At 40.8% G+C, this 27874-nt stretch overlaps 1 protein-coding gene across 1 annotated transcript; it reads right to left on the bottom strand.

Moving 5' to 3' along the window:
- kcnk12 (potassium channel, subfamily K, member 12) lies at nucleotides 1-27874 on the bottom strand. Its single transcript, XM_040001709.1, has 2 exons — nucleotides 26680-27874; nucleotides 1-7199 (listed from the first exon to the last, which is right to left on the bottom strand). Exons 1-2 carry the CDS (start codon nucleotides 27017-27019, stop codon nucleotides 6307-6309), a joined length of 1233 nt encoding a protein of 410 aa, XP_039857643.1. The 5' UTR covers nucleotides 27020-27874; the 3' UTR covers nucleotides 1-6306.

Raw genomic sequence — 27874 nt, 5'->3', positions numbered from 1 at the left:
GCTAGCCTTTTTGTCCCTTTTCCACAAGCCTCTGAAAGGTCCCGCTTTCAGCTCCGCCATCCATAGCAGTCCTCCAAGTCGTGCATGGCTTTAAGCTATTAAGGATTATGAGTTCTCCTACTTGCTTTGGTTTAGGCTTGGCTCTGCTCCTGCCTTACTCCCTGCTTGTCTTTGTGTTGTTCCATACAGTTTTTGTTTCCCTTTTGGGATTCAATGGTGTCAGGAAACCACCAGGGATCTGGACTCAAAATGTGTGACACAGAAAGAAAGTTTAACTGAATGAGGAAAGCGATGAGGGGTGGTTGGTAGACGGGGGGCATGCAGGGCATAACCTGGAGATTCTTCAGGTGAATCCACAAAGAAAGCTGCAGTCCAAAGTTGCAGTTGCAATCCATGGACCGGGAAGAGTCTACAGAGAGTAAAAGGTGTGAAATTGACAATTGTTGAAATCTGAGTCAAACATTTAACAGTGGTAAGTGCAACAATCTGGTGTCAACTGGAAGATTTCCTCAGTCTTAAGAAGAACACTGGAAACAAGCACTCGCCCATAAATTAATCAAGGCTGACAGGCATGAAACACACACACAAATGATATTGGTGGGTTTTCTTTATGAAAGTTAACTTGACTCTATCTTAAGGTAAAAACGTGTGTACATAAAAAAGGCTTGCTTTAGTTTTATGAGGCTTCTGACTTATAATATTTAATCACTGGACTCAGCAAATATCTGGAGTCTGTGCTGCAGTCTGCCAAGTTGACTGAGACAAGACTCAAAGAGGACTTTCAGTCATTAGTGAAATTTATGCTGCTGTCATGTCACATCGGCACCGAGATTCAAGTCTGTAATTGGAAATATCTTGTGGTGATAAACAGAACAGAAATGCCTAAAATTCCATTACTTTAGCCTGAGTGAAAGTCAGTGTAATGAATACCATATGTAATGGATTAAGTGTTACAATCGCCAGTGGTACTGAGCTGGGAGTGATTAGAAGAGCATGATAATAAATCAATCAGTCAGAGGCATGTCAGTAAATATCAGTGTTTAATGGAACCCCTTCTCGTTTCATATAGGTTTTACTTTTAATAAATATAAAAGTACAATCATTGGTATAAATGTGCAACTTGCAAACAGAATTCATTTGCATACATTAACTTGATGTTACACTACATTGCAAGCAACATGAGACACAGCAAGGTGCAGCGTCGTGTTCACATGAGTCGAGTTAAGGATCAACATAAATAACAGACAGATAAAGCAGCTTCTAAAGTGAGAGCTGAATGTCATTTGTTGCTCCATATTATCAGCTCCCCTCCTAAAAAAACACACAAAAACAAACTAACAGGGACATGTGTCTTGTAAATCTGGAAATTATGCTCTGGATCAAAGCCAACAATTGGACTCTTGTTAAAGATCAGAAGCAGCCAAGCTGAGCAAATAATACATCATTCTGTTACTGAGCTGCTCGGCTGTTTACCTGCCCGCTGGTAATAGCCATTTCCAGCGTGTTCCAGCCAAATTGATGATAATACAGTTTTTCCCCCCTGAAACGAGCATCTTTAACAGTCTTCAAATACAAAAGAGTTTGTGCACTCTTCTGTAGCAGAAACTGGAGAGAGCAAAGTGTTATGCATCATACTGTGATTACAGAGAAATTTGCTTGAATAAATGATAATGCCATTAGCACCATCGACGGCTTTAAAGGTCAACGCTAACAACATTTCCAGTTTCTTCTAATGTCAAACTAACTGTTTTTCATTATTGGACTGGTAAAGACCACTGATGCGTTGCTTTCTACTTAAGTTATTTCACACTCAAATAGCCGCTGATTAGCAAATATTTGAATGTGAATACAGTACAGTATGTGTTGACAGAAAATAAATGATCTCAGTGGTGATTTTAACTGCTGATAAGCTGATGGGGAGTCACCGCTGTGTAATCCAGATCTGCTTGGATTGGAAATTAGGTGGAGCGATTAACCTGACTGTTTCTGAAGTGAATAAAATCTGGCTGTAAAACAGAAGGCAGCTGGACTTCTTTAAGTTTTGTCAGAATGTATCACGTCTCGTCCAAGAGGCTTCTTTGGATCTACAACCAAAGGGTGGAGAGTCCACCCCTAGTGGGTGGTGTCCCTTAGGAGGGTCATTGACCACTATTAAGTCTGGAGTAAAAAGAGGAGTAATGGGACCATTCTGCTCACAGTGTTGCCTGTGTTGTGGGTGTCTCACGCCAATTCTGACGTCACATCACGTGTCGCATGGTATAATCTTGGATGGTCCTGCACCTCGTGATTTTTGTAACCTGGCACGTACCACTGCAGCCGCTGCAGCTGGATTGATCATGCAGGTTTTTACTGCCATGTTATTAATATTCTAGCACAGAAGCACAGAGACATACAGATATACAGAGGGAGATTTTGCAGCTGTTTGGAAACTTGAGAGTTTCTGGAAAAAACACACAAAGTCTTGGCTTCTGGTTTTGATGAGGCTGCGGTGGGGAGCAAATCAGCTATTCCAGCGGGTATACTGATGCCTTAAAAGGGCTATCTTTGTCCACGGTGAATGCCCATCGTTAAACAGAGGTACAATGCAGTTTTGAGGTCTCTACCCAGGCTCCTCAACCCTCACTCACATCTTGTGTCAGCTGACTTCAATAGGTCACATGATGGGGTGTAGCAAGTTCTCACGATGGTCTCACCCAAAACCTGTGGTACCTGTGGTAATGACCCACATCTTTTTCACTCCTTGGCTCATGTGATGATGCACATAATCAACAGTGCGTCAGAAACTCTCTTAGGGTAAAACCTCAACTAGGGTTTAAATCCTTTTAACTCTCTACCTTCAGTTCTAAAACCTTTTGGTGTTAGAACTGAAGAAGCCACTTGGATGACAGACAAAACATCTTCAGAAACCTTAAAGGAGTCCAGTTTTTTTCATGCTCCTTAGACTACCATGACCTGGATGACTGAGAACCTACAAAGTCAATATTATGTACAAATAGTGCTTACGTCATTTTAGTCCGAGCCCATGTTTCACGTGAACATGAACGACTATATTACAATACAAAGAAAAGTAACTGACACATTTAGGACTCTTTTATGCTGTTCACAAATACAAACATACAGTAGATCTTAGGACCACCTGTCTCCTCTTACAGAAGATACAGAGGACAACGGGGCAGTTAAAACCATTGCAATCAATGGAGATCAATTTTGCAAAATGCAAAAGGATAGTATAGTACAACACACAAGGTCTACACACTATAATTGTTTCAATAAGGAACCTCTTTGTCATATGCAAGGACTAAAGTAAGGCAATTGATTTCAAGCCATGCATGCATTTTTAGATGAGCAAACATTACTCTAAGTAATATATTCAGTGTTATAACAGCCTGATGTGTCACGCCTAAGGAAATTACATTTTAATTGATATTATATTGAGTCACGTAACTTTTCGGGGGATTATGCTTAACATATGATAGTCCTTGGATTCCTGTTCTCAGTTCTTTACACTCTTCTTTGGATACACAAATGCATACAAACACATATGATCCTTGTTGAAAGTAAGGTTAAAGATACAGCGCAGCTGACAGCTATAGAAGCATTCCTGAAACCTCTACCACTGTAGCCTTAAGCCTCAGGGGGGAGATGAAGGTTAACACATCATTTAGGAAACATTAGTCTAGAGAAGTGGCAGCAGTGCTTCTCCCCTTGGACATACTGTAAAACAGGGTAACACCATTGAATTCAAACTACAGTATATCATTTGCTACAACATGCCCATGCTCCTGCTCAAATGTCCCAGGGTTTAATACTTACTTTTCTATTACTATCAGAAATATGTGCACAAATCATGACGATTCTGCTGCTGCATGTGCCGCATCACCTACACACTGCTCGCTTCCTTGTTCATGAGCTGCCTTGTTGGGAACTGTTAAAATAATAAACTGACATTTTGGGAATTACATGCAATTGCTGTCTTGCAGAGAGGTAAATGAGCACACTGGTAACACTCGGTGTGAGCTTGGCATCAATCATCTCATCTAAAACTCTGTCAAAACACAAAAGTAAATATGTGCATTTCACAAAATGCCAAACATCTGGAAAAGCATCTGTGTTTTGTTTGTTTTTCTAACATGCTCATTTTCCATAGGGGTAGTTAAACTCTGGATGCTGTACCTGTCAATCTGCTGACCGACTGCGTGAGAGACATGTGACAGTGAGACTTTTTCAATCATCCACGAGTAGACATTTCGAAAGCTATATGTAGAAAAATAGACTTTAAAGAGTACTCTAGTTTTATATACAGCTATCTTGTATGGCTTCACCATAATGGCATGCGGGAGAAACTAAGACGAGCCTGAAGATTTAACTACCTGAGTCATTTTCTATTCCTCTTGGTGACACTGGGGAGTAAAACCAAATTATTCAGATCTATGCACAGGAATGATAAAAATCAATGGAAGGAAAGATCCAGATCTAAATCACGCCTTACTGTAAAAGCGCTTCATAATGATATATATATATATATATATATGTCTCATATTCACAGTGTAAGAGTGATGGGCGTGAGGAGAGAGAGCCGAGATCTGCAAGTAAAAAGGAAGCAGGGAGAGTTCTGGTGCAGTGTGCGTTAAGTGAATACAGAGAAGACAAGGGTGTGTGTGGGGTGTGTGTGTGTGTGTGTGTGTGTGGGGGGGACAACAATCAGATGCTGAAGATGGGAGAGTTGAGCCATTGGTCGAGAGAGACCATCGATTTGCATTGGCCACCTCTTTTCTCTCTGCTTCCCTCCTCTTCATCAACGTGTCCCGGACAGTTTAACTATCAATGTCTCCTCCTCTGTCACGCTGTTTACAAACATCAAACGCCATCACGTGGCTTTAAATCACACACACACCGCCGCTTCGGAATAGATAGTTGCCGGCAACAGGGACATTGATCGTGAGCCTGACAGGACAACCATATCCTCCGCAAACACCCTCCATCCATAAAACCTTGGCTGCACATTTATGCTGAACTCAAGACAAAAAAAATCAATCTTTGCAGGACTTTAGGCCTTCTTCTTCTTCTTCCTTTTTTTTTTCACTCAAAATGCACAAAAAAGAAAAAAAAGCATCCATCAGTGAAAACAAATCCTTACAATGATGAATCAGTTTTCAGTCTAGCGACTACGACTGACCCGGCCGTGCTCAGTCAGCATCATTTAACATAATGTGCCCATGGAATAAAGCCACATGCAATTTATTTGCTTGTCAAACTCCTTCCACTTTCTTATACATACATACCTTATAAATCCTTAAAGCTGTTTCTTATTTATTCAGCTCTCCAAATACATGTCTGCATGCTGCAGTGGACGAACAATTAGAAAAGCTTTATCGTTTACTTCCCTTCGCAGACAGCTGTAAGCTTTAAAAAAAAAAAAAAAAGAGGAGAGAGACGAAGTTGGGAAGGTGCCCCCTTTTACCCTTTGAGTCAAAGTCTTTGGCCGCTGAAGCATGTTCTTAGCTGATAAGAGGACCAGTTCCTTTTTTTTTTTTTTTTTCCAGAAATGGATTTTCATTCTTCAACTCTTTTCTTTTTCTCCATGTTGAGCAATGCAAGAGGAACAAAAATGAAATCAATCACCTGAGGATAGATGAGAAAAACAAGTGGGGGGGGGGGGGGGGGGGCTCTGCGCAATCGAAGGAATGGTGCAAAAAAATGCATGAGAAACATATAATGCATAGATCAGTATGTGCTATATCATTCGGCGATTACGCTCCTTTAACATCAACATTCAGTACGCACATTTAAATAAACTGGCAAAAGCTCAAACAGTAAATACTGTGCTGAACGTTTCCCTTGACTGCTTTACAGCACGTCATTAAAGTTGTATAAGTCTGATAGGATAGAGTGAGTGTAGCAGACTGTGTCCTCTGCAGAATAACACTGATGTATAAGAGACTTTGTCTGAGACTCAGTTTGTTCTGGGTTGGGACTGAGGTCAATGGGCGATTGTTGGTTCCCACGCTTCCAGGTCAGTTTATGTTTTCTATTGATGACTCTGTGCTTCTCTCTTCATACCATCACCACCACCATCATCACCAAATCATCATTAAAATCATCACCATTATTATCATACCTGTATTATCACAGGCCAAACAAAAGTATTTAAAAAAAAAATCATATATATCATGCATGTCGATATTACACTGGCAATCCCTTTGAAGAGAAAAAAAAAAACCCCAGACAAAACTTTTTGTGTTTTTATATGGCGATCAACCTCTGGGTTCTTATTACAGTACGAGTGTAAAGTGCCCCCCACACCCTCTACCTGGAGTTACTTGTCTCTGCCAGTCTGTTGTTCATGATACCCAGAGCACCAACCCCCCCAGAGAAACCATTATGGCGTGAGCTGCCGCATACTGTCCTGGGATATCCGTTGGCAGACTCAGACAGCTGCTTCTGCATGATGGCCAGCGACACTTTGCTAGAGGCTGCCAGGTCTTTCATGGAGATCATCTCCCCCGATAATCTGCGGCCCTCTGCGTCACTGTCACAAGGTCCGTCTGAGTCGGGCGGCTGACCAAACCGACGCTGGCGACCTTTGGAACCCGGGCGGATGGCATTGCGTCTGCCCAGGAAAGCATTAGCGTTATTGCAGCGCTGGCAAAACAGGCAGCTCATTTTCTCCAGCATCCAATTGAGCACCTGCTTGATGACAATAGAAATAACATTGAATAGCGAGTAGATGCAGCACACACCCATTAGCATGAAAAAGAAGTTGGCCACCCTGTAAAGGCTTTGGTATTCGTAAGCCGCGCTCTGGCTGCTGACAAAGTCCCCAAAGCCAATGGTGCTGAAGGTGACAAAGCAGAAGTAGAGAGAGTCTAAGTAAGCCCAGCCCTCAACGGGCGTGTACATGGCTGATGCACAGCAGGAGATGGTGATGGCTGACAGGCCAAGTATCAGCATCACGTGATACACCGAGGGCTTCCATCCTGGCAGGGAGTAGGCTGAGAAGTCATGGCGGATGCCTGGTGGGAGTAGGCCGCTGTTCCTGATTCGTCTCTCCCTCACAGCCTTCATCACCACAGCCAGCAGTGTGATGATGCGCTCCAGGAAGAGGTTAAAGAAAAGGATGGTTCCGGCACAGCCCAGAAGCCCGTAAAAGATCAGGAAAACTTTGCCTGCAATTGTCACAGGTGTCGTCATCCCAAAACCTGCAGAAACAGAAAAGATATCACGCGTTCAGCCATGCAGCAGAGGCCACGACCGGATTTTCACCTATGAGATGTTTGCAGTTTCCTCACCGGAAGTGAGTTTCAGGCCAGGGAAGTGAAAGAAAAATAACCTCAAAATCTAAAAGAGGATTAAATGAGGCTTGAATCATTCTTCTAAAACATTTTGCCTAGTAATTAAAACGACGTAAAGCCGAGGATTAGCTGTGCAAATACAAATTATGTACAGAAAGTACTGCATGATAATTTGACTCGATGCTGATATGAGAATGCAAGCTTTTACTGGAAGATTAGTGTCTGAAAAGTCATATACAGAGACAAAGGAACTGTGTGATAATTATGTTTTGCACTGTGAGAGAGAATAAGGGGAAAGCGATAAAATCCAAAATATATAAATATTTGCCAACAAGAAAAAAATTGATCATAATTTAAAAAATGAAGAATTATGTCCAATAATGGTGTAGCAGCTTATTCAATATTAAATCCTCGCAGATATTTAAGGCATTACTTGTATTATTAGTTATTAATAGTTAAATCTTTTAAAAAAGAACCATTTTTATAGTGAAAATTGATTGTGAAAAACCTTGATTCTGTATATTCAGCATATTTTTATTGCTGTGAGTAAGAAAAATCAAATAACTTAGAAGGATATCGAGAAGAGGATGCCAAAAATAAGCTGGGTTAAGCCTTCTGAATATGCCCCCCCCTCTTCAGCTGCGTCTGGCTTCCTGCTATCGCCTGATTTCTTAGTCACTTTGAGCGAGTGTTCAAGCTGAGGAAGTGGTTATTAGAGCAGAGGAGGGAGGATGTTTATGGATTCTGCTGCGTGTTGAAGGAGCACTCCTCAAACTCGAGTGCCACAGGTTTGGCTCTGATGTAAACATGTGTCTGATATCTGGGCATGGCATTGTTTCGCATCAGGTCAAATACTTGGAAGAGAAAAGGGTGGAACCAATTAAGGAAAAACAATAACTTAAGTCGTTATCTTCAATTAAAATAAGAGGTAAAATAAATAGCAGAGGTTGGCGCCCATACGAAATGTGCTTATTATCCATCCAGTATCCTATTTTACAAAAAAAAAAGCATCTGACCAACGTGTCTATTACTGGAGCCACAATGGAAACCCCACATTGCAGAGAAGTCGTGAAATCTGCAGTGCATCATTTATTTTCCTTCTTGATTAATTTACAAAACCCGGTATAAATAAAAATTGTGTAAAAAATTATATGAATTTATATGTGCAAAGCATACTCTAAAAAACAGCCAGTACAGAAATACTATGCAGCTTCTGCAGGAGACCTGCTACATGCATATTCTCCCACTGAATGATTTTTCATGCGCAAATTTTCTGCACATATATCCATACGTATGTATATATATATATACACACACATATGTATATATTTTTTTTAAGTGGTTATTTGTATGCATGCTTTGGACGCTCTGTCCAAGGCCAAATTGAACACACACACCTAAGCGCACACAGAGTGTCGAGCCCCTTATCTACAGAACAGCAGATGGTATATTTGTCAACAAATAAAATCGTGCTGAAAGATCAAGCAGTTCACTTTCAGGCCAAGGTTAATTGATTTTTCCATCATGGCTATCCTCGTTCTCAATCTTCTCAGTGCATTAGGGCTGTGCTTTACCCCTTTTCCCCACCAGCCACCCTTGTCAAGTAATAAATGACATCAATATCCAGACAATACTTCCTTTATGATAGACAAAATGGCTTTTTTGCCCTTATCTCTAGCACTGAAAACCACTCTCACGCAGGTTTGCTGTTGACACGATGGGTCATTTAGATCAACACTGATTGATACAAATTGCTTTATGGACAACAGGGAATATAAGCCCCACGCGTCCACACATGCACACCTTATGGCTTCCTACACACACGCGTACGTACGATGGTTTTCATTCCAGACATGACATAATCTGCTTTTGTGACCATTACAAAGTTCAAGTAACATACACCGAAGCAACTGAAAGGTGAGGGGCAGCGATTACCCAAATTAAGCCCTTCAGTGAAATCCTATTTCAGTGTTTCATAGTTAATTAATTAGCAGTCCAAGTCTCTCTAACTGAGCTGAATCATAGGGAAAACAGATTACATCTTCTCAGGGCACACAGAGACAGTCTTCCGCACCGTCTCTCATTACCAAGTAAATTACCTAAGAGAGGAAAAGGCACCAGGCATCGATTCAGTGTAGCATTTCAGAGCCATTACTCCAGACTACTGTGTCAGGACACATTAGGGAAAACAGGACAATATTAGAAACCAAAGTGCAGGAGAGCCAAAACCAAAAGATGCTAAACTCTGTGTTACTTTTATTCTCAAAGACTTCTTCATTTATTCTTTAAAAACGCTTAAAAATACTGCTGACTTTTGTGAAAACATCAATTTTGCCCACCCGGTCTCAGCCAAGATGACTCATTTAATTCGGCCGAACTTGATAAGGCAGAAAATCATACGTGTGCAAATCCAATTCAGACAGAGCCCTCTGAGAACATTTATTCATTAACATTAAATAAAGTATGCTCAACTCAACACAGAAGATGATGTTATGCTCTAATGACTAATGATGCTTACCCACATAATTAGACACCAGAGATTCAACCAGGAAGAAAATGATGGAAACGGCGCCATTAGTATCCATTACTTACCAATGTGACAGTTTTAAGAGGAGAAGAAGAAAAAAAGATGATCTAATGATTATCTGACGGTGGGCGAAATGAAATAGAGGGAATACAGAAATAAATTGCTACTACACGGTAGTGAATCCAACCTTTTATCACCGAGAGTCGAGTGTAAATCATATTCACTTTGCTGCTGATACAGTTTAAACTGAGCAGCTTTTATTACAGTCCAGCGACAAAGGGTTCATTAAGTCCCACAGTAAAGTTAGGACCTAAACAAACAGCTCTCATTACTGTGGTTTTTTTTTTTTTTACAGATATATCAATGGAGATTACGAATGCTCTGCACTTAACTTGATTCGCTTAGTAGTGTGCTCGCCTCTAAGCAGAAATCAATCATCAGCTTTTGCACTAAAGAGCCACTCTAAAATCTAAAACACTTAACAGACATTTCATTATCTGCAGAGATCGCTGCACAAAAGAGTTAATAGCAGCTATTGCAGTAAATAACACTGCACCGTTCAATCACTCTTCATGTCAGTCGAGTGACGTTTCCTCTGGCAAAGTGAGATGAAATGTGCTATTCAATAGCAGTTTGTGTAAAGAAACAATGAGGCAGCAGAAATAATTTCCTCATAAGCATACAGATGTATTCACTGAAGTGTTATAGTGAGGGATTAGGGGCAATTTTACAGGTGGAGATGAGGCTGCAAATATTGGTTTTGGTTATTGCCAATATACCAGTCAGTCAGTCAGTTTGCCTCACAATACTTTTCAACTTTCAGATCCAATCCAATCCAGATCTGTGGCACTCAAACCAAAGTTTCAAGCTGCAGTAATCTTTTTCTTTTTTACGACAATGGCTTTGATGATTATAATTTCAAAGGCTCTGTTTATCTGGGGAAACCTACAGATAATTATGTTCAAACTCTGCAGTTCCTCTCAGCTATATGAAGTGTTTCAGCACCATTCTGTGCACTATTACGAAAGTTTTGATTTTATATAACTGCTCTCTTTAGACTAATTTTGCATCTGCAGCAAAAGCAGGTGCCTGTGGCTCCTGGAGGTGGAGGGTGGCACGTTATTTTTTTTATCCTTGGCTCCTCTGATTTGAAAGTCACGAATGTCCTTGGACTTTATACTGAACCATTCAGTGATGTATGAGAGTTTCGATGACAGGTAAAATGTTTAGTGGCAGAAAAGTATGCTTTTAGAATGCGTGAATCTGGTTTGTAGTGTAAAAGTGCTTTAAGTGCGCAGTAAGAGCAGAAAGGTTCAGGAAAAAAGTACCAGTCCATTTGTTCAACAGTTACTGAAGACCAAAACCAGAGTTAAAAGAAGAGTGCAATGCTGTCAAGCGTCTTTAAAAATCCCCTAGGTGGGTTACGTTGCGACAACTATAAAGGCAACAGAATAAAATTCACGACACAAGCTCATGAAACCTCTGAGTGAGCACTCGTGCCCTGCAAGTGGAGGCATTCAGGAGCTCCGTGTTCCTCAATGTTTTCCACGTCTGTTTGATTTATTGGTTTCCCCGTCTGTGGCTGCAGCATCTTTCACTTTACTTCCTGTTTAACTTTCAAGCCAGGTTCCACATGTTGCCCCCTTCCTTTTCCCACCCCTCGTTAGCACCTTGATTGAGTTCACCTGTACTTCATTATCCCTCTTCCCTCCCTCATGTTTCCTAGGAGCCTATATGACAATGCAGCAGAGAAGGAGGCTATGAGTGGCCTGTATGACTGGAAACTGTTTCAGTTAATTACAAACCCATCATTAAGATTACAACTGGGTATTCTGGTCTGACTTAGACACTAAACTACAAATGAATATGTTCCTGCGATGAAAACATTCATGTGGTGTGTGAGACAGTTTCAACTCGCTTATTTCAGCGGCAGCCCAGGTGGTGCTGGATAGTCTGAGCACAACTAAGGAATAAATATTAGAGCAAAATTCCAACTAGGAGGCTGACATCCAGATTTTTGCAAGATCGACAAGTAGCAAAGGTCAGATTTGCCTTGTTTTGGGTTATATTGCTATTTAAAGGCTTCTACGCCAATTAAAGTTTTTTAAACTTGGTTGCAGCTATTGGAGGGGAATATTTCTTGTTGGTTCTCATCACATAAAGACAAATACTTTAGATTGTTTCTATAACTTTAGACTCTAACGCTAGCTCACAGAGGTTCAGGAAATCTTTTGGGAATGATGAAACAAGTGAACTGATTGGTCAGCAGGAGGTGAGTTTGTGAGTGCTGATCTCTTATCTCCAACATAACCTGCTCTGGAGCACATTACCATGGCAATATGCTCAGATTAGAGTTAACTCTCTTGTTTGATTCACTTAGCCCTAAATCCTACTTCATAGTCCAGGTCGGTTTGCCAACTGTCTTGTTTTTCCTGGGACATCCCGTATAATGAACAAAATTGGTTCGCCCCGCATATATTGACCTTTACCTGCAACGTTGCATACAGTGTGTATTTACACTATGCCCACCTGGTTGTGCATTGTGCTTCTGGCACACCAGAGTGTCCCTTATTTGATAGTTAAAAAGTTGGCAACCCTAAGTACAGGCTTCAGCTTTGGTCTGTTGGGACCAATTTATTACTTTTATTGCAAATGGCAATGTCTTCCTGTAAGTCTCTGCTCCTGTCAGGATAAAAATCTTTCATTATGCAATAAGGACGATCAGTCAGACCAACACTATCGATTTAAAGTAATGCTTGGTCAGTTCGTGTTTTCCCTATAAATTGCGACCTCTCTGTGCGTGGGATTAATACACATTAATTCTGATAGAAAACCGTGCAAACACTCCAGGCCCAAATAGAAACTGGAAATATGATCTAACTGTCAATTCAAAGAAAATTATGGTGGAGTAATCGAATCCATACCAGGTGTGTGCAGTAGAGCGCACCTTGGTGCTTGTGTCATATTTAATCAAAGGCCACTTTAAACTTTTATAAAATAAAGTTTCCAGAAAAAGGGATATTGATTTAGTTTATGGGGGAAAAAAAGCCTCATAAGGCCAGTCATCATGAAGCTGAGTGCATGTCTTATGTTACAACCAGTCTGCATGGACCAAGGTAACGTCAGGTAAGGTCAGAATTAATTGGCTGCACCAAAATGGATAGAAAAGACACAATGCAAGGCAAATATAAAATAAAGCCAATTCAAGTGGGTATAAAAGCCTAATGGAAATCCACAAGAGAACGAAGGGCAACTAAAAGTGCGGTATTTTCACTTTATATATATATATATATATATATATATATATATATATATATATATATATATATATATATATATATATATATATATATATATATGCTTCTGAGGGTCATTATCCTCCCACACAAATCCTTGAATCCTTTAAAATGGACACAGATTCAATATATGACTGTTTTGCAAAGCAAAAATCTCATCCTGGCATCCTACTGGCCCGTGTCCCCAATTAATGTGCTTAAAAAACAAACTCTTACTCAAAACAACTGCTTTCCACTAGTGGGAACAGTCCTAAATTTGCCCGATAAGAGCCGCAGCGGAAAAATGCCACGCAATGCCCTCTGATGGCTGTGTTTCTGTGACAAACAGGAAATCATTAGTCACGGGCGCGGCGTAGTGGGGGTCTGCAGAGAGGACAGAGGGCCGAGGAAGCAGCAGCATGGCCAGACCTGAGACATCAACGCCACACCATCTGCTGAGGAGTTGCCAAGATTACTGGCAGACTGGAATAACAGGAATGTTCACACTGTGCTGCCAGCTTTACAAAAAGCAGATGATAGAGTGGACGCAATGCCAAGTTTTGCTTGAGATGTGGCTGCGTTGTTGTATCTGTTGACTGCATACATACAAATTAAACAAAGACTGTAGCATTATATATTTAAAAAAAAAAAAAACCTAAGCCAGGGTGCCTGAAGCAAAACAGCCTGGATTTGAATTTCACACTCGTATAATTTATAGGCAGTGCATTACTGGTATCTGTTCTTCAAGTCAAAGGATTGTTAAAGAGCGTTTTGTGCCACACCACCCTATTAGAAGACATATCGGACTGACGTTATCTGCAAGAAACCTTTGGGTACCATTCATTAAAGCGGGTCGATGCAGATATAAATCACAGAGTAACATTTTGTGCAAATAATTTACACACAGTGTGAGAGATAGCAACGTAACAGAAACCTGAGCACAACCTGAATATTTTTCTCTGATTCTTTTATAATTAAATTGGCTCCCCCATAACTGAATTTGGTCTGGCTTTTTATATCGTGTCCCAGCAGTTAATTCACTGGCAAAAAGAGCCGAAAGGACTGATGACTCCACTGTAGTCTGTATTGATTTGTTGTCAAAAGAAAAAGGAGGTGGGGGCGTGTTGCATTCTCTTTGGATGCGCAGCACATTTACTCTTTTGTGTTTAGTTTTCACTCTGTTTTTCACCTCTGCGGTATGAAAAAAATTAAGTCAGGACTTGAATAAGGAAAATAAAAAATCAGGATTCATGTGGCTGCAGTGTTTATTTGCAAACAGTGACAGAGATTTTGTTCCTTCTTACGGCTGAGAAGTCCTTCTCTCATCAGTTTAATAGCTTCTGGCTATGGATCTAAAGGCCATGTTCTCGTGCTTCCTATTATCTTGTACACTGTGCACTGTAAATATTTGAATAAAGGCTGCACAAAACTCTCACGTTTAAGTCTGCAAAGTAAACACACCTGTCCAAGTGGAGCACTACAACCCTGTGATTAGCATGATAAGCCCGCGTGTTCAGTTAATAGGTTATACACATGTTATCCTCATACCGTGACGGCAAAAAGAAAATAAAGTGTTACATATCAGGACCTAGTAAAACAAGAACTATCTTGGCCCTAACAGGTGTAAAAATTATCTAAATACTAAAATAAAGACTTGTAGAGTCACTTTTAGCAGTAGTAACATCATTTTCTGCATGACTTTATCAGCCTCTCACATCATAGATGAGGAGTTCTGGCTCTCTTCTCTTCATCACTGGTTCAGTTCATTGAGGTTTGAAGGCATTAATTTATGCACAGCTTGATTGGGGTCAGGACTGACCGGGTCATTGCTTCTTTTCTTTTTCTGACATTCTGTTGTGGATTTTGGGTAATTGTGATGTTACACAAGCCAGTCCCAGCTTTAACTATCAGATAGATGCCATTTCATTTGAATACTTTGGTATACAGACAAGTTTATGATTGACTGCGAACAAACCTTACTCATCACATCCACCATCGGTCTTGACAGTTGATATGAGGTGTTTTTGTTAGTGCTGTACTATGTTTACTTTAGTCTCATCTGTCCAAATGACAGAAGTCTTGTGATTCAGATGCACCTTTGTAAGCCTAAGTTGTGCTGCCGCGTCCTTTTATGAGAGAAGAGAATTTCTTATCGCCACCCCAAAGAAAACCATAAGTGTTCAGTCTTTCTGTAATTGTACTGTCATGAAATTGAATATGTTAACTAAGGCCTGAGGAGACTGAACCAGATTTTCTGAGCATTGCACGATCTAACCTTGGGGTCAATTTGCTGGGATGTCCACTCCTGGGAAGATTGGTAGCAGTCTGGAGTGTTTTGCACTCGTAAATTATTTTTTTGTTTTGTTGAACGATGGACTTGAACTTTTCTGAAATTGTCATATAAACCTTTCCAGACTGGTGGGCAGCAACAGCTTCGTCTCTAGGATAACTGCTAATGTCTTTCCTTCTTTGGCATTGTGTTAACATACATGGTGCTCACACTTGCTCATGATCAGTTAATAATGCATTAGTTAATCAGCACCTGGCTGCTACTTACCCTCTAAACTCCAGTAAGCAGGGATCAGTAAAGGTGTACTTAATTTTTCACACACCGCTTTTGCATTTTGCCTTAATTAAAAATAAATAAATAACAGCACGATATAACATGTTATATGTTGTCATCTGAGGTTATATTTATCTAATTTTAAGACCTGCAAAATCTCATGTCCGTATGTCACATTGTGTATATCTTTCTCAGCTCTGCTGCATTAAAAAAGAAAAATAAATAAATGCAGCAACTGCTTGGGGTCAGCATAAATTTGCTTTAATGACTTTTCCTTTCCTGCTAACGTGATAGCTCAGGCTATAAATTAAGGCTGAGCAGCTACAATAATGATGTTTGATCATACACAGGGAAACAAGAAGCTGGGAGAATGGATGAAAGAATGCTCTGTTGCTCACAGTTAAGTAATGTTTTACTTTATACTAAACAAATGTGCCCACTGTGAGTCTGAGAGTGGCTGACTGTGCCACAGGCTGCCAGCTTGGAGGTAACAGAAGAATTTGTGAATGCCGGCATGAGGACAGAATATCCACAGCTGTATCTCATCCTGTTTTTACTACAAGGGTAATAATTCTTTCAATATAAAAATAAAAATGCATGATAAATCAATATTTAGGTGGCAACAATGAAAGATTTTATATTAGAGAGAAGGTCTGTTGAGTGATTTCAGTCCATATGATGGCTGGCAAAAGCTCTGTGCAGGGCTGTGATATTAAGCTACAGTCAGACAAGCTGGTGGTTGGTGTAGACGCTCATTCAGATAGACCGAATGATTATTCTCACATTAAAGAACATTTAAGGACAGTGTTTGGCCTAACTCAGGATATTTGGTCCGTTTCTTCATCTTTTAATCTAATAATGATGATTAATCGCATGAATAAAGGTCAAGCCCAAAATATATGCTTTTGTTGCGTTAGCTCTGTTTAGCTCCTTAAAGTGAAAGTGATCAGATTCTAGAGAATTTTGGTTAATCCCAAATCTGACATTTAATCAAACACATTCACATTAAATGATATTTCAATGTATTTTTTTTTATTTATCCACTAAAGGATGTAATATTGGAGCATGGCTAAGTGCTGTTCTCCCTTTTCTCTCTGCTCTTACACAAGCAGCCCCTCCTTTACACGAACAGACAGATGGATGGCTGCCAAATCACAGTGCTCACCAACTTACTGTTAGCTCATTAACATTGATCACTATTTATAAACATGACCCCAAGATGCAGATAAATGTTCAACTAGTGCAAAAACTGATTTTTAAAAAAGCTTCATTCCTGCTCTGAAAGTGGTTGCCTCACTTTTACTGCATCAGAGGTTGCTAACCTACCAAAAAAAGATGCAGACTTTTTCTGCTTATGGGGAAACTTTGAACTCTCATAGCTGCAAGTCAGCAATGACTACTATGCGTCAGTCCCAGTGGGTTGCCTGATAAATTGGCAATGATCAAAATGTTATCAGCAGGTAAAAAAAATTAAATGAATGACTGTAAAAATTAACCCTGACACAGAGAAGGTCACAAGACTTCAGAGTGCAAAGCACACAGAGCGTTTTATCTTCCCAGTGCCATGTTGCTGCAAAGAGCAGAATCAGTGAAATGCTAATCAGCTTGAGGAAGATGAAGCCCAGCAAATTTGCTGTGTCCTCTAAAATGATCTTGGTATCACTTGGCCGTGATGGTTTACGTCTGTGAGTTACTGTACGTAGGCGAGTACACGCCAAGTCAGACCAGATTTATGACCTGCTGCGACAGAGCACAGAGGTGTGTACAGCCTTTCTGTACAGCAGCAATTAACTATGATGGAGATTTATTGAAGCTTAGGCTTCCCAGTAGGTTTGCCCTGTACCACAGAAACACACATGCACATGTATTTCTGCTTCACAGTGGGAAGTACTTTTGAAGAACAGGATCTGAGAGAGTGGAAGAGATGGAGGAATAAAATAAATGAATGAAAGCAGCTATTTCTTATCTGGGCACATTTTAATTCTAGTCTTTTAATTTTGGTTTAAACTTTACTGCTAATGTAACTTTCACCAACATATTTTAAAAAATAACTTTAAAGCAAAAGTTCAACCCCTCTCTTCTTAGCAGTTGCAGGCCAATCTCAAAATTACGATTTATTGTTAAGTCTTTAGACTTAGACTTAGAGACTTAGAGCTTTTTATTGTCATTGTGCAGTTTCTTGCACAGCGAAATTGGGTAGCTGAACCACAAAGGTGCTAAAGTAAGAAGAAGAGAAACCAATATACAACGAAGGCGGAAAATAAAAAAATAAATAGAATAAAATAAAAAACAGTGTATATGTATACATATGTGAGTGGAACTATATACATGGCGTATGTGTAGGAAACATTGAAACAGACTGGGACCAAAATAATTGCACATGAGCCAAAAATATTGCACGTAACATGGAAAGACTGAGATATTGCACATAGATGATCAACAGCAGTGTCAGGGTGGATGTGTTGGGGAAGTCTTTACACACTCTTAGTTTGCATTAATAGTTCTGACAGCCCACGGGAAGAAGCTGTTCTTTAGTCTGTTGGTTTTGCACCTGATGGATCTGAGCCTTTTTCCAGAGGGCAGGATGTTGAAGAGGTGGTGGTTAGGATGGAGGTGGTCCTTTATAATTGCCCTGGCTCTGGAGGGTTTAGGCAGGGTTGTAGCTAAGCAGCTTTCTTGATAAATTTTAGTCTGTGTTTTGTACTTATTCCCCTGAAACAGCTCTTCTCAGAGTCTTCTGTGATAACTTGTTACATAGTGTTCAGTTCAGGCTCTCTTCCATTTCTCTTGTCTAGAGTGTGCCACAAGGTTCTGTTTTAGGGCCCTTATTGTTTCTGTTACATCTGCTCTGACTTCAGCACATTTTAAGCACTTTTAAGGACATTTCTTATCACTGCTATGTAGATGACTCAGTTATATATTTCTTTTAAGCCCCAAGATGCTTCTAAGTTTCAGATCTGCAGCCTTAAAACTATGGATGCATCACACCATCTGCCATCATTGGTTCATCTAAGCCAGGTCCAGTTATGTACTTCTGTGTAACAGGAGGCCATATCCACAGGCCTACTTCATTTACAGAATGAAAATCAAAGCAGCCACTGGTGATTCTTCCTGCTGACAAACTGGTCAGCTACAGATCAAACCTAGAAGTGAACAAAGCTTGCCTTCAGAGGAAAAGCTATACCTCAGTGCGGAAGCCAACATGTTTCCCAACTTTTACTTTGAAGGCAAATAGTTTCCGTTTTTAGTTTGTGTTGCACTTTTCACAATTTCACTACGGAGAGTAGCTGTACGGTGTTTAAAGACACTTTCATCACTTCCATTCAAAATACTACTGCAATGATATGCTAGAAACTGAAGCAATCATAAAGAGGTTTTAGCCAACCAGTTAGGAAATATTTTTTTTCGCAACAGGTAGTTGCAAGGGAGTCGCTAACTGGTCTGTAGGTCTGTGTTAGTGGGACTTTAGAACTAACTAGTCGTGATTAGTCATTTTTCCCTCCTGACCAGTACCAGCTAGATGGCCTGTGGGAATGGTATCTTATGCCCTTGAGCCTACATGTCACCATCATTGTCACATGTCCAAAATGATGGAAAAAATTAATGTCGCAAGGTTTGTGATCACGTGCATGCAAAACCTAAATAGTTGTTAAGGTACTACTTTAAATGTGAAGTAGCTGATGGCAAAGCTAGCATATTAGCATGTCTACAAGCTTTTATAGTGAGAACAGTAATACAACATGTCCGTGTCAGCAGGATGACTCTTTGTTTTACTTTGCAACTCGGTATGAGTTGGCAAGTTATTATCTTGTAAGCCAGAGAACAAACATTATAATATCAAAGATCCCTGGGCTTGGGGAGTTGTATGTGAAAAAATAATCACTTTGGCAATCACTTGCTGATAGTAATGATAGGGTAGTACAACTAACTTTTATTTAGCTTCTTATTATGATATTGTGCATGCTGCTTCACTGTCACCCTGCAAAGATTAAACAGAACAGAGCTATTGGTAATGTTATTAGCAGCACCTATAAGGAGTCAAAGTGACTCCTGTCAGTCAAGTCCCATACATGATTGGGACTGAAAACTGTAAGTTTGAAAATGAAAATAATTTGGAGCTGTGGAGTTAGAGGTTACAGTCGTCTGCACCCCGTCTCTGCTTGAAGCCAGAAACGACATTTAGCTTCAATTTAGTGACCAAACGAATCTTCCAAACTCATGTAATAATTTCCTGCTTGTCACCATAAGTCCACCCTGCCGCCTCCCAGTGCTTTACAAAAAATATTGCATAAGGAAGCTTTAGGGCAAAAATGAGACATATTGCATTCCCATATTTTAGACAAAATCCCATGCAAGTCTTATGCAGAAGTGGTACACAACAGGTTTACTTAATCCCTAGTGAGACATTTTTCTGCCCTGAGTGTTTGGACTAATCTAAAAAGACCCCCAGTGCCTTTCATGTGTCTGAGGACTCCCCTTTTTCCACTTTTAACAGTGACATTTCCTCAGCGTCACTGAGCAGCCACTGAGATCTGAAGAAAGGAAAGGGGAAAACCAGAAACAAAAAAAGTCATAACATACAGCTTCAAATGAACTGATCTTTGAAATTTTTATCGAGTGTGCAGTTCAGCAATCTATTGTGTAACACAGTGGCAGTGATACTCCCAAAAACTTACAATATAATTTAAAAGTGACTTAATTAATACAAACCCAATTCCACAAAAATTGGTATGCTATGTAAAATGTATAGAAATGCAAAGAAATAGATGATGATTTGCATTTCTCAAACCCATATTCTAGTCATAACAGAACACAGAAAACCTTTCAGATGTTCAAACTGAGAAAGTATACCATTTTAAGAAATTGTAAGGTTATGTTTAATTTAATGACAGCAAGACATATCAAAAAAGTTGGGACAGGACCATGTTTCCTACTGTGTAGCAGCCCCTCTTCTTTCAACATCAGACTGTAAACATTTGGAAAATGATGAGATCAGTTGTTGGACTTCTTAGCGCTTCGAATGCTTTCAGTTAATGAAAATTCTGGACTGCAAAAAGGTCAGTTCAACTCTTCTCCTACGAATGCTGTAGCATTTGTAGCTGCTTCAGTATGCAGCTTTGCATTTACTTCCTGAGATATGCAAGACATGTGGATTTGAGCTGTGCCAGGTGAACTGTGTTTTCCACTTTGCCTCCCTACAAAGAGCTTTGACTTTTCCTGTTGCCATATGGCTTCTTCTTGCTATCTCTGCCTGTATTTACTTCTGAGAAACTCTGCCTCTCGTAGATGCCCTTTTTGCATCTGATCATGTTGCTGACATGTTAACAGTTAATCCAGTGAGTTTTTTTTTTTAATGTTTTCTATGATCTTATGAATAAATCATTGCATTTTGTTTTTATTTACATTTTTTTTAAAATTAGATCTCAGTTTGATTCTCATCCGGTTTTTTTTATGTTGTGGTGTCTTTTTTTTAGCCTTTTTTGGGGGGTCAATTTTATTGTGTTTTTATATTTTGCTGTTGTACTTAAATTGGATTAAAATCGATATATGGTTCGTTTTTGTTGTTTTCAAACTCTCTTGTAAAGTACATTTGCTTTTAAAAAAATTGATATTGACTAATATACAGCAACCTAAGTTTTTCAGAATTGGGGTTGTAAATAGAAAGAAATGAGACAACGTTGTTAAAAGAAGAACTATGTCCAGCGCAGTGAGATCTGAGACTGACGTTAGATGGGAATCGGCATTGTTTGAGACACTCTAGCAACAGTGCTGAAGCGAGAGACGGACAACAAGAACAACTTGAAAAATTGCTGTGCAGTGATTTTGCCTTCGCAGATTGCAAACCTTTCCCACCTACCTCCCAAAGGCACATTCATAACATGCACCAACAGTAACAACAACACAGATGGTTTTGTCCCAGCGAGGCAGCACGAAGTGGTTAATCTAAATGAGAACACGACATCAAAGCAAAAACACAGCCTGCCTTCAGGAATCCACGCACTCCATCATGTGACATTTCACACTGCTTAAATGCCAACGCGCGCTTCACCAGACTGAGGTGACATTGTCTTATAACCTCAGAGGCACACGAATTAAAAGGCAGCACAGTACAGAACAAATTTGGTTTGCACATACATCGGGCCTTGGTCAGAGAGGCATGGTCACACAAACCTCACAAGTGTGACTCAGTGAGACTCAATGAGACTGCCAAATTAGCACTTTTTAAATTGGCACCAGAAGATGAGGAGAATAATACCCTCTAAGCCATTAGGCCTAATTGTCTACTAACACTCCAGAAACGCTGAAGATTATAATGTTTCTAAATCTTTTCTTACATTTATCATTACATAACACGCTTGTAGCTTTCTTGAGTTAACAAATTTTTTTCTAATCGTCACCTAGTTATAATACAAATGCAATATAATGCCAGAATGGCTTTGATTGCTTTTTGATTGCTGGTTTATGAGATTACAAAGTGATCATGTTTGAAATAATGAGTGTTAAAAAACAAACCTGTCCTTCTGCAGCGGAGGCATTAAGTCAGATCTGCTGCTCATTAACAGGAATCGGTTATCGCTCTGCTGGACTGAATACATCGTGATTTCGCAGATACTTTTGGTGTTGACTTTTAGAAAAGTTGGCAGAGTAATGCATATTCACACACTGCTTCAAAAAATAATTTTCCTGTTATGGGATTCATGAAATAGAGTCATAATCTGACTATAAACACAAATTCAGAAACTCTGCTGAACCAACTTTGCAGCCCCCAGTTCAGTTGAGGGACTGACATATTTTGTCCATGTATCTCGTTTCATGAAATATTAGACGACTGTCCTGGCAGATGCGCTGTATTAGCATAGCAGGGTATATTTTAAACTCATTTGGGCAAACAAAGATACCTTCAGCCAGGTTTTGGCAAAATTAAGAGCACCTGTCACCTGGTTTGGGCCTTTCTGTGCCTGCGTGGATTTCCTCTGGATACTGTGCAAGACATGCAAGCTAGTTTAACTGGCAAATCTAAATTGACCAAGCATGTAAGATAAAGTGTTAGAATCCCCTAGAATAAAGCACTCTATAAAAAAAATGGTGGTGAATAAGAGAGTAGAACATGCTGTAAACATACTAATAATCCAACAAGCATCGTTTACTCTTATGTTTTAATATCTCAATCAGACCAGTCCAGTAGTGACTTTCCTTTTTAGCTCTTTCAACCACTCAGGGCACCACCTGGTCCTTAAGCTGTTGTGTGCTTTAATATGTTCACCAACTAATCTCTATCTTTGTCTGTCCACTGTTTAGACCTGGACATTTAGTGTACTCCACAAGGGGGTTCTTTGCTAATTAACAGCTCACAGGAAACAATTAAATGAGCCTCTCAGTGAGACTAAAAGACTAAAAGATCTAAGAGCTAAACGCAGCTAAAACACAAGAAGAGTTGACTGGAAACCAGAGATTTATGCAGTATCCCTCTCTGTGTAACGTATAACACATAAAAGGGATTGCTAATGTCGAAATGTTGTTTAATGCAACTTTAAGTTACACTTTTGAGAGGTGTTCTCAATGTGATCTGACACATAAATACAAAACAGGGTTTTTATGGCACTTATTATGTTATAATATCATCATAACACTACAGTAAGCTCAAAGCCGTCTGGCTAATGAGGACAGTTTGTTCATAATGATCACATTTCATCTCAGTAGCTACTCTGTACAGCCAGGATCAAGCAGGATTATGTCTTGTCCATTTCTGACATTCCTCTTAATTTTGAAAGTTTTCTGCAGGTTCAGTGAGGATTTATTTAAAGCAAAAGAAACTGCATGTGGCTCTTTTGTGTGCTGTGTGTTAAACTACTATTTGCATTGTCTGCCTTTGTGGATATAGTTGTGATAGAGCAGGATGCTGCAGTGGCTGCCAGGGGCAGGACAGAGTTTATCCACAGGAATAAACAGTGCAGAACACAATCCAAATTTGCAACTGAATGTTACAAACTGCTGAACAGCTAACAGCCTTAACCTGCTTAATAACTCCCAACAAGCTAAAAGTTCTCAATCTAATTGATTCTCTTCCCTCGCTGCTTAATTCTCAGGCAAGTATTTTCATTGCCAGCACTGTAAAAGTGACTAAGGGTTTCTCCTAAATGCCATTATAGGTACTCAAAATGAGACATACAGGCTCTCAAAAGACTACAGAGAGCTGTCCTAATTGGCAGCTAGCATCTATCAATCAGCCCTGAAGGCTATAAATATCCATTTTATTGATGCAACTCTTGTGCCCTCCTTAATGTGAGTTCAAACACAGTAACCAGAAATATGGGGCAATACAATACAACCAATACAAGAAGGCTGAAAAGAGTCTAACAGTCTATATTTTCATGCTAGACACACATTAGATACTTGTGTGGGATTTTTTTGAGTGTGTAGGTGGCTTTGAGTTAAATATGCAGGAGCTTATAACTTTGCTTCCACATTAATGCACTTGGCCCTGGCTGTACATGTCCCATCCATTCCCACTCATCACACAGAAACTCCGCTCACAGGAAACATAGATAAACAGCTGTTCAAGAATTCATGATAGAAAAGTTAATGTTTGTAGTCGGAGTTCACCTGTCAGAAATTTTACAGATGTTTCTCTGACAGGGCTTCTCAACAGGAAAATGCTTTTTGTGCCTCAAGCTTGTTTTTTTCTTATTGTAGCCTCCCCTTGAGTGATTACCGGGACTAATCGGAAGTGACACTGAATGGCAGCACTGTGTGAAGTGGTCATTATACTGCTGTGTATATGACAGGCAGTGCTAACGTTGCTCACCAAATCAAGCATATCGAGCAGCCGTGCTCAGCTGTTATCCCGGCAGCTGTTTTCAGTTCCAACCTACGTTAAGTGACAGCTCAGCCGATACCTTTCTATGCATCCAACTGTCAAATCTCATATGGGTCATACTATTTAAGCCCATTTAACAGCCACCTCCACCTCAGCTCATGCTATCTCAGATTTAATCGGTGTCTTATCTGATGCCTGCCCCGTTTATTCTGCTCTCCCCGCCTATCGCTTCATACAGGCAGAAGGCAGATGTGCTCCTCACAGCTACTCTCATGCATAAATGCTGGACAAACTTTTATTTCTTCTTTTTTGAACAATTTCACTCAAAACCAGAAATGTGCAGCTACAGAAAATACAAAAAAAAGTCAGAGTTTAACCAATCTGAGGGAACACCAGAGATTTCAATCTGGGCCAAAGTGCTAGTTTTGTTGCATTTGTTCAACATACGCTTTGGAAAAAGCTGCAGTGGATTTGATACTTACTGCAGCTTTTTTGGAAATTCTAAAACAACACAATGTGTGCAGCACCGATGGCCAGTGAACCCAGCCAAATCCCGGGGTAAAGTATGCATCATGTGGCCACGGCTTTATTTCATTCTTCAAAGTGATGCTATGGAGGCACATCAAGGGGAGCAAAGAGTCACTGCTGATTTGAAGCCTCTGCCACAGCAGAGTCAGAGGCGGGAAGTGTTTGGGAGGAAAGTCTAGAGTGCACAGGGGGATGCCGCTCTGATAAAAAGTTGTGTGGGGAGGCCCCACAATCCCTTTTATATCACCATCTCACAAGCATGCAGAAAAAAGTAGCACACAAGCCAGAGGGTTGGGGTGGGGGGGAGCGGGTTGAGATCAAAGGAGGATGAAATGCTAGACAGAAATCCATGCAAACACATGAAAAGGAGGAAATATTGTAGAAAGCATCATAACATCATTCTTTTCTCCTTCCCTTTTTCCCCCCAAGCTGCTGAGTCAGTTTTTATCATCAGCCTGTTGGGTAAAGAAAGCGATGCAGTTTGACAACCGGAGTACAAAGGATTTCAACCTGCCACAGACATGTACACAAACACAGCTGCTGTGGTTCCCTCCCATGACACGGTGAGCTGAGTGCATGGGCTCCCCGAGTGCTCTGTGTCTGTGCCTTTGTGTGTCTGCGAGCAGGAGGTAGAAGGACTAATAAAGCTCTCCTGACAGGTCTACAGTAAATAAAGTTGTGACAGGTTCCCTGCTCACGTGGATCAGCTTTCTTTTATCACTCCCTATGCCACAGTATTCAATTAAAAATAGTTGCTGAAGGTGTCACACTGTATACACAGATTGTGTTTGTGTGTTTAGGCTAAGGTCAGAGACAGACAGCTGCTGGAGTGTGTTCATTTGCTTGTTCGCATTCACTCACTCATTTACTCACTGTAAGCTGTGGCTCGGCTTTATCTGTCCAGGGTGTGGTGTGATGCTGGTGGTGGTGTGAGGGGCGGGTGTGCATGATTGGAGGGGGGTGTTGGAGCCCATCAGGCATGCAGTGCACCACAGTATTGGCCCTCGGGGTGCCCTGGGAGGGACACTTGCTCTTTTCTGACCTATTGCACAAGTAAATGTTAAATGGGGAGGGGGTGGGGTGAGAGCAGAAGGGGCTTCTCATTGACATTCCTTTTGGTTTGAACAGAAACGTGGCCAAAAAAAAAAAAAGAGTTGCACCCGTGGGTGCTGTCCTATAGCCAGGGAACTCATCCCTGTTCCAAATGGCAGACAAGTCAGATGCCGTCCCCGGTGCCAAAGTCCCTCACAGCCAAAATGTAACACATGATTGGAAAGAAAAACACAATAATTTGGATCATTTATTCTGCATGTAAGCCAGTGGAAAGAAAGCCCCCCTCATGGAAGCAGCTCCAGTTTATGTGACATCCACACAAAAAGTAAGGATATCAGTATTTATCATGAATACAATTTAAAATAAAACACCTCTAATCCAATCCAGTAACAAAGACCCATTCAAGTGTTTCCTGTCTTCACGACATGGGCTGACAAGCATCCCTGGAATTTCTTCTTCTTTTATTAACACAAAGCTTTATGTGGGCTTGGCATGTGTGTGGTTTTATGTAGAATAGCCCTAATGCATATTTTCCAATATGTATGCTGTCGAGAGAACAACATGATGCAACCGAATGGACCAAGAGGTCAGGGAATTTAGTGAATGCTGCAGAGATCACCCACCTATAGTCGACACCACAGTTCCAACAAAATAAAAAGCCCCTGTAAAATCCCATCTTGGCCTCAGAGCGTCAGCCCGGATTCCGGCGGCGATGGCAGCCTCGTACTCCCGCAGGAAGGAGTTCAGCTCCTGCAGGCTTATGTTGAAGGTCTCACTGAAGTTGAGGAGCGTCCCGTTCCAGCGCCCGTGAGCCCGCAGCTCGGAGGGCCTCTCTATAGCCGAGAAGACCGCAGCGCCGCACAGCAGGTACACTAAAATGAGGATGGCGAGCAAAACGAAGCGGCCGTTGTCCTCGTTGAGGTGCAGGGAGCGGCAGTCTTGCAGTCGCTGGCCAGGCATCATCCAAATTTCAGCACCACTCGCGCGTCGGACAGCGACAAGCTCCACATCAGAGACGGCATTCACTCGTCTGTAGGTATCCTCTGGAAGTCACTGTCCTGCTCTGTGGCTCCACTTCTCCGGGCAACAATTCCTCTCCCGACACGTTGTCTCATTGTAGTTGTGAAGTGATATTATGTATAGCTTAAAAGCACAAAGAACGACCCCACTTGTGGATTTAAGTCCGCACATCCATCAAAGAGTTAATGCGAAAAGCCGCAGGCGCCTAGTTTCATGATACATACATTTCCCCCCCTCTCCTTGTGGCAATGCAGTTGGCGTAAAGTGGACTGCAGCTTAAATCCAACCGGGCGCGCTTCTTTTGAGCAAAAGCAAGCAGTAGTATCCACCGGGTACCCCTCCTCCGTTGCACCAAAACGATCCCCCACACAAAAGATCACAATGACGCTCGAGATTCTCTAAGTTGCAAATGAGTGCGTCTAAAAAAATCACCACGTCCCTCCTTACAAGTAAAGTCTTCTGTTTCCACACAGGCTTGTTCTGCAGGAGTGCGGAGCTGTCGTCTAAACGTGGGCACTGGTGGTAGCACAGTGCATCCCATCAGCAGCGGGTGTTGTGAAATCTCTCATCGAATCCAGGGGGTGTGCGTTTGGCTGAAGATAAGCAGCATCCCCGTATGCGTCCTTAGATGGGGTAGTCTTCAGATCTCAGGATTTACATTTTCACTCCGGTGCAGACGCTATCTTTTGCCATGCGCACTGTGGCTACTCTCTAGAAACTCACTTTCAGCACAGTGGGCGCAAAAGCAGAACCAAAATTAAGCTATACCTCCTTAAACTAAACTATTCCTAACAGCTT

Source organism: Simochromis diagramma, unplaced genomic scaffold (assembly GCF_900408965.1).
Source record: "Simochromis diagramma unplaced genomic scaffold, fSimDia1.1 OVJJ01000421.1, whole genome shotgun sequence".
Taxonomy (NCBI): domain Eukaryota; kingdom Metazoa; phylum Chordata; class Actinopteri; order Cichliformes; family Cichlidae; genus Simochromis; species Simochromis diagramma.
The sequence above is the reverse complement of the archived record's forward strand: the minus strand, read 5'-3'. Positions and strand labels throughout refer to the sequence as shown.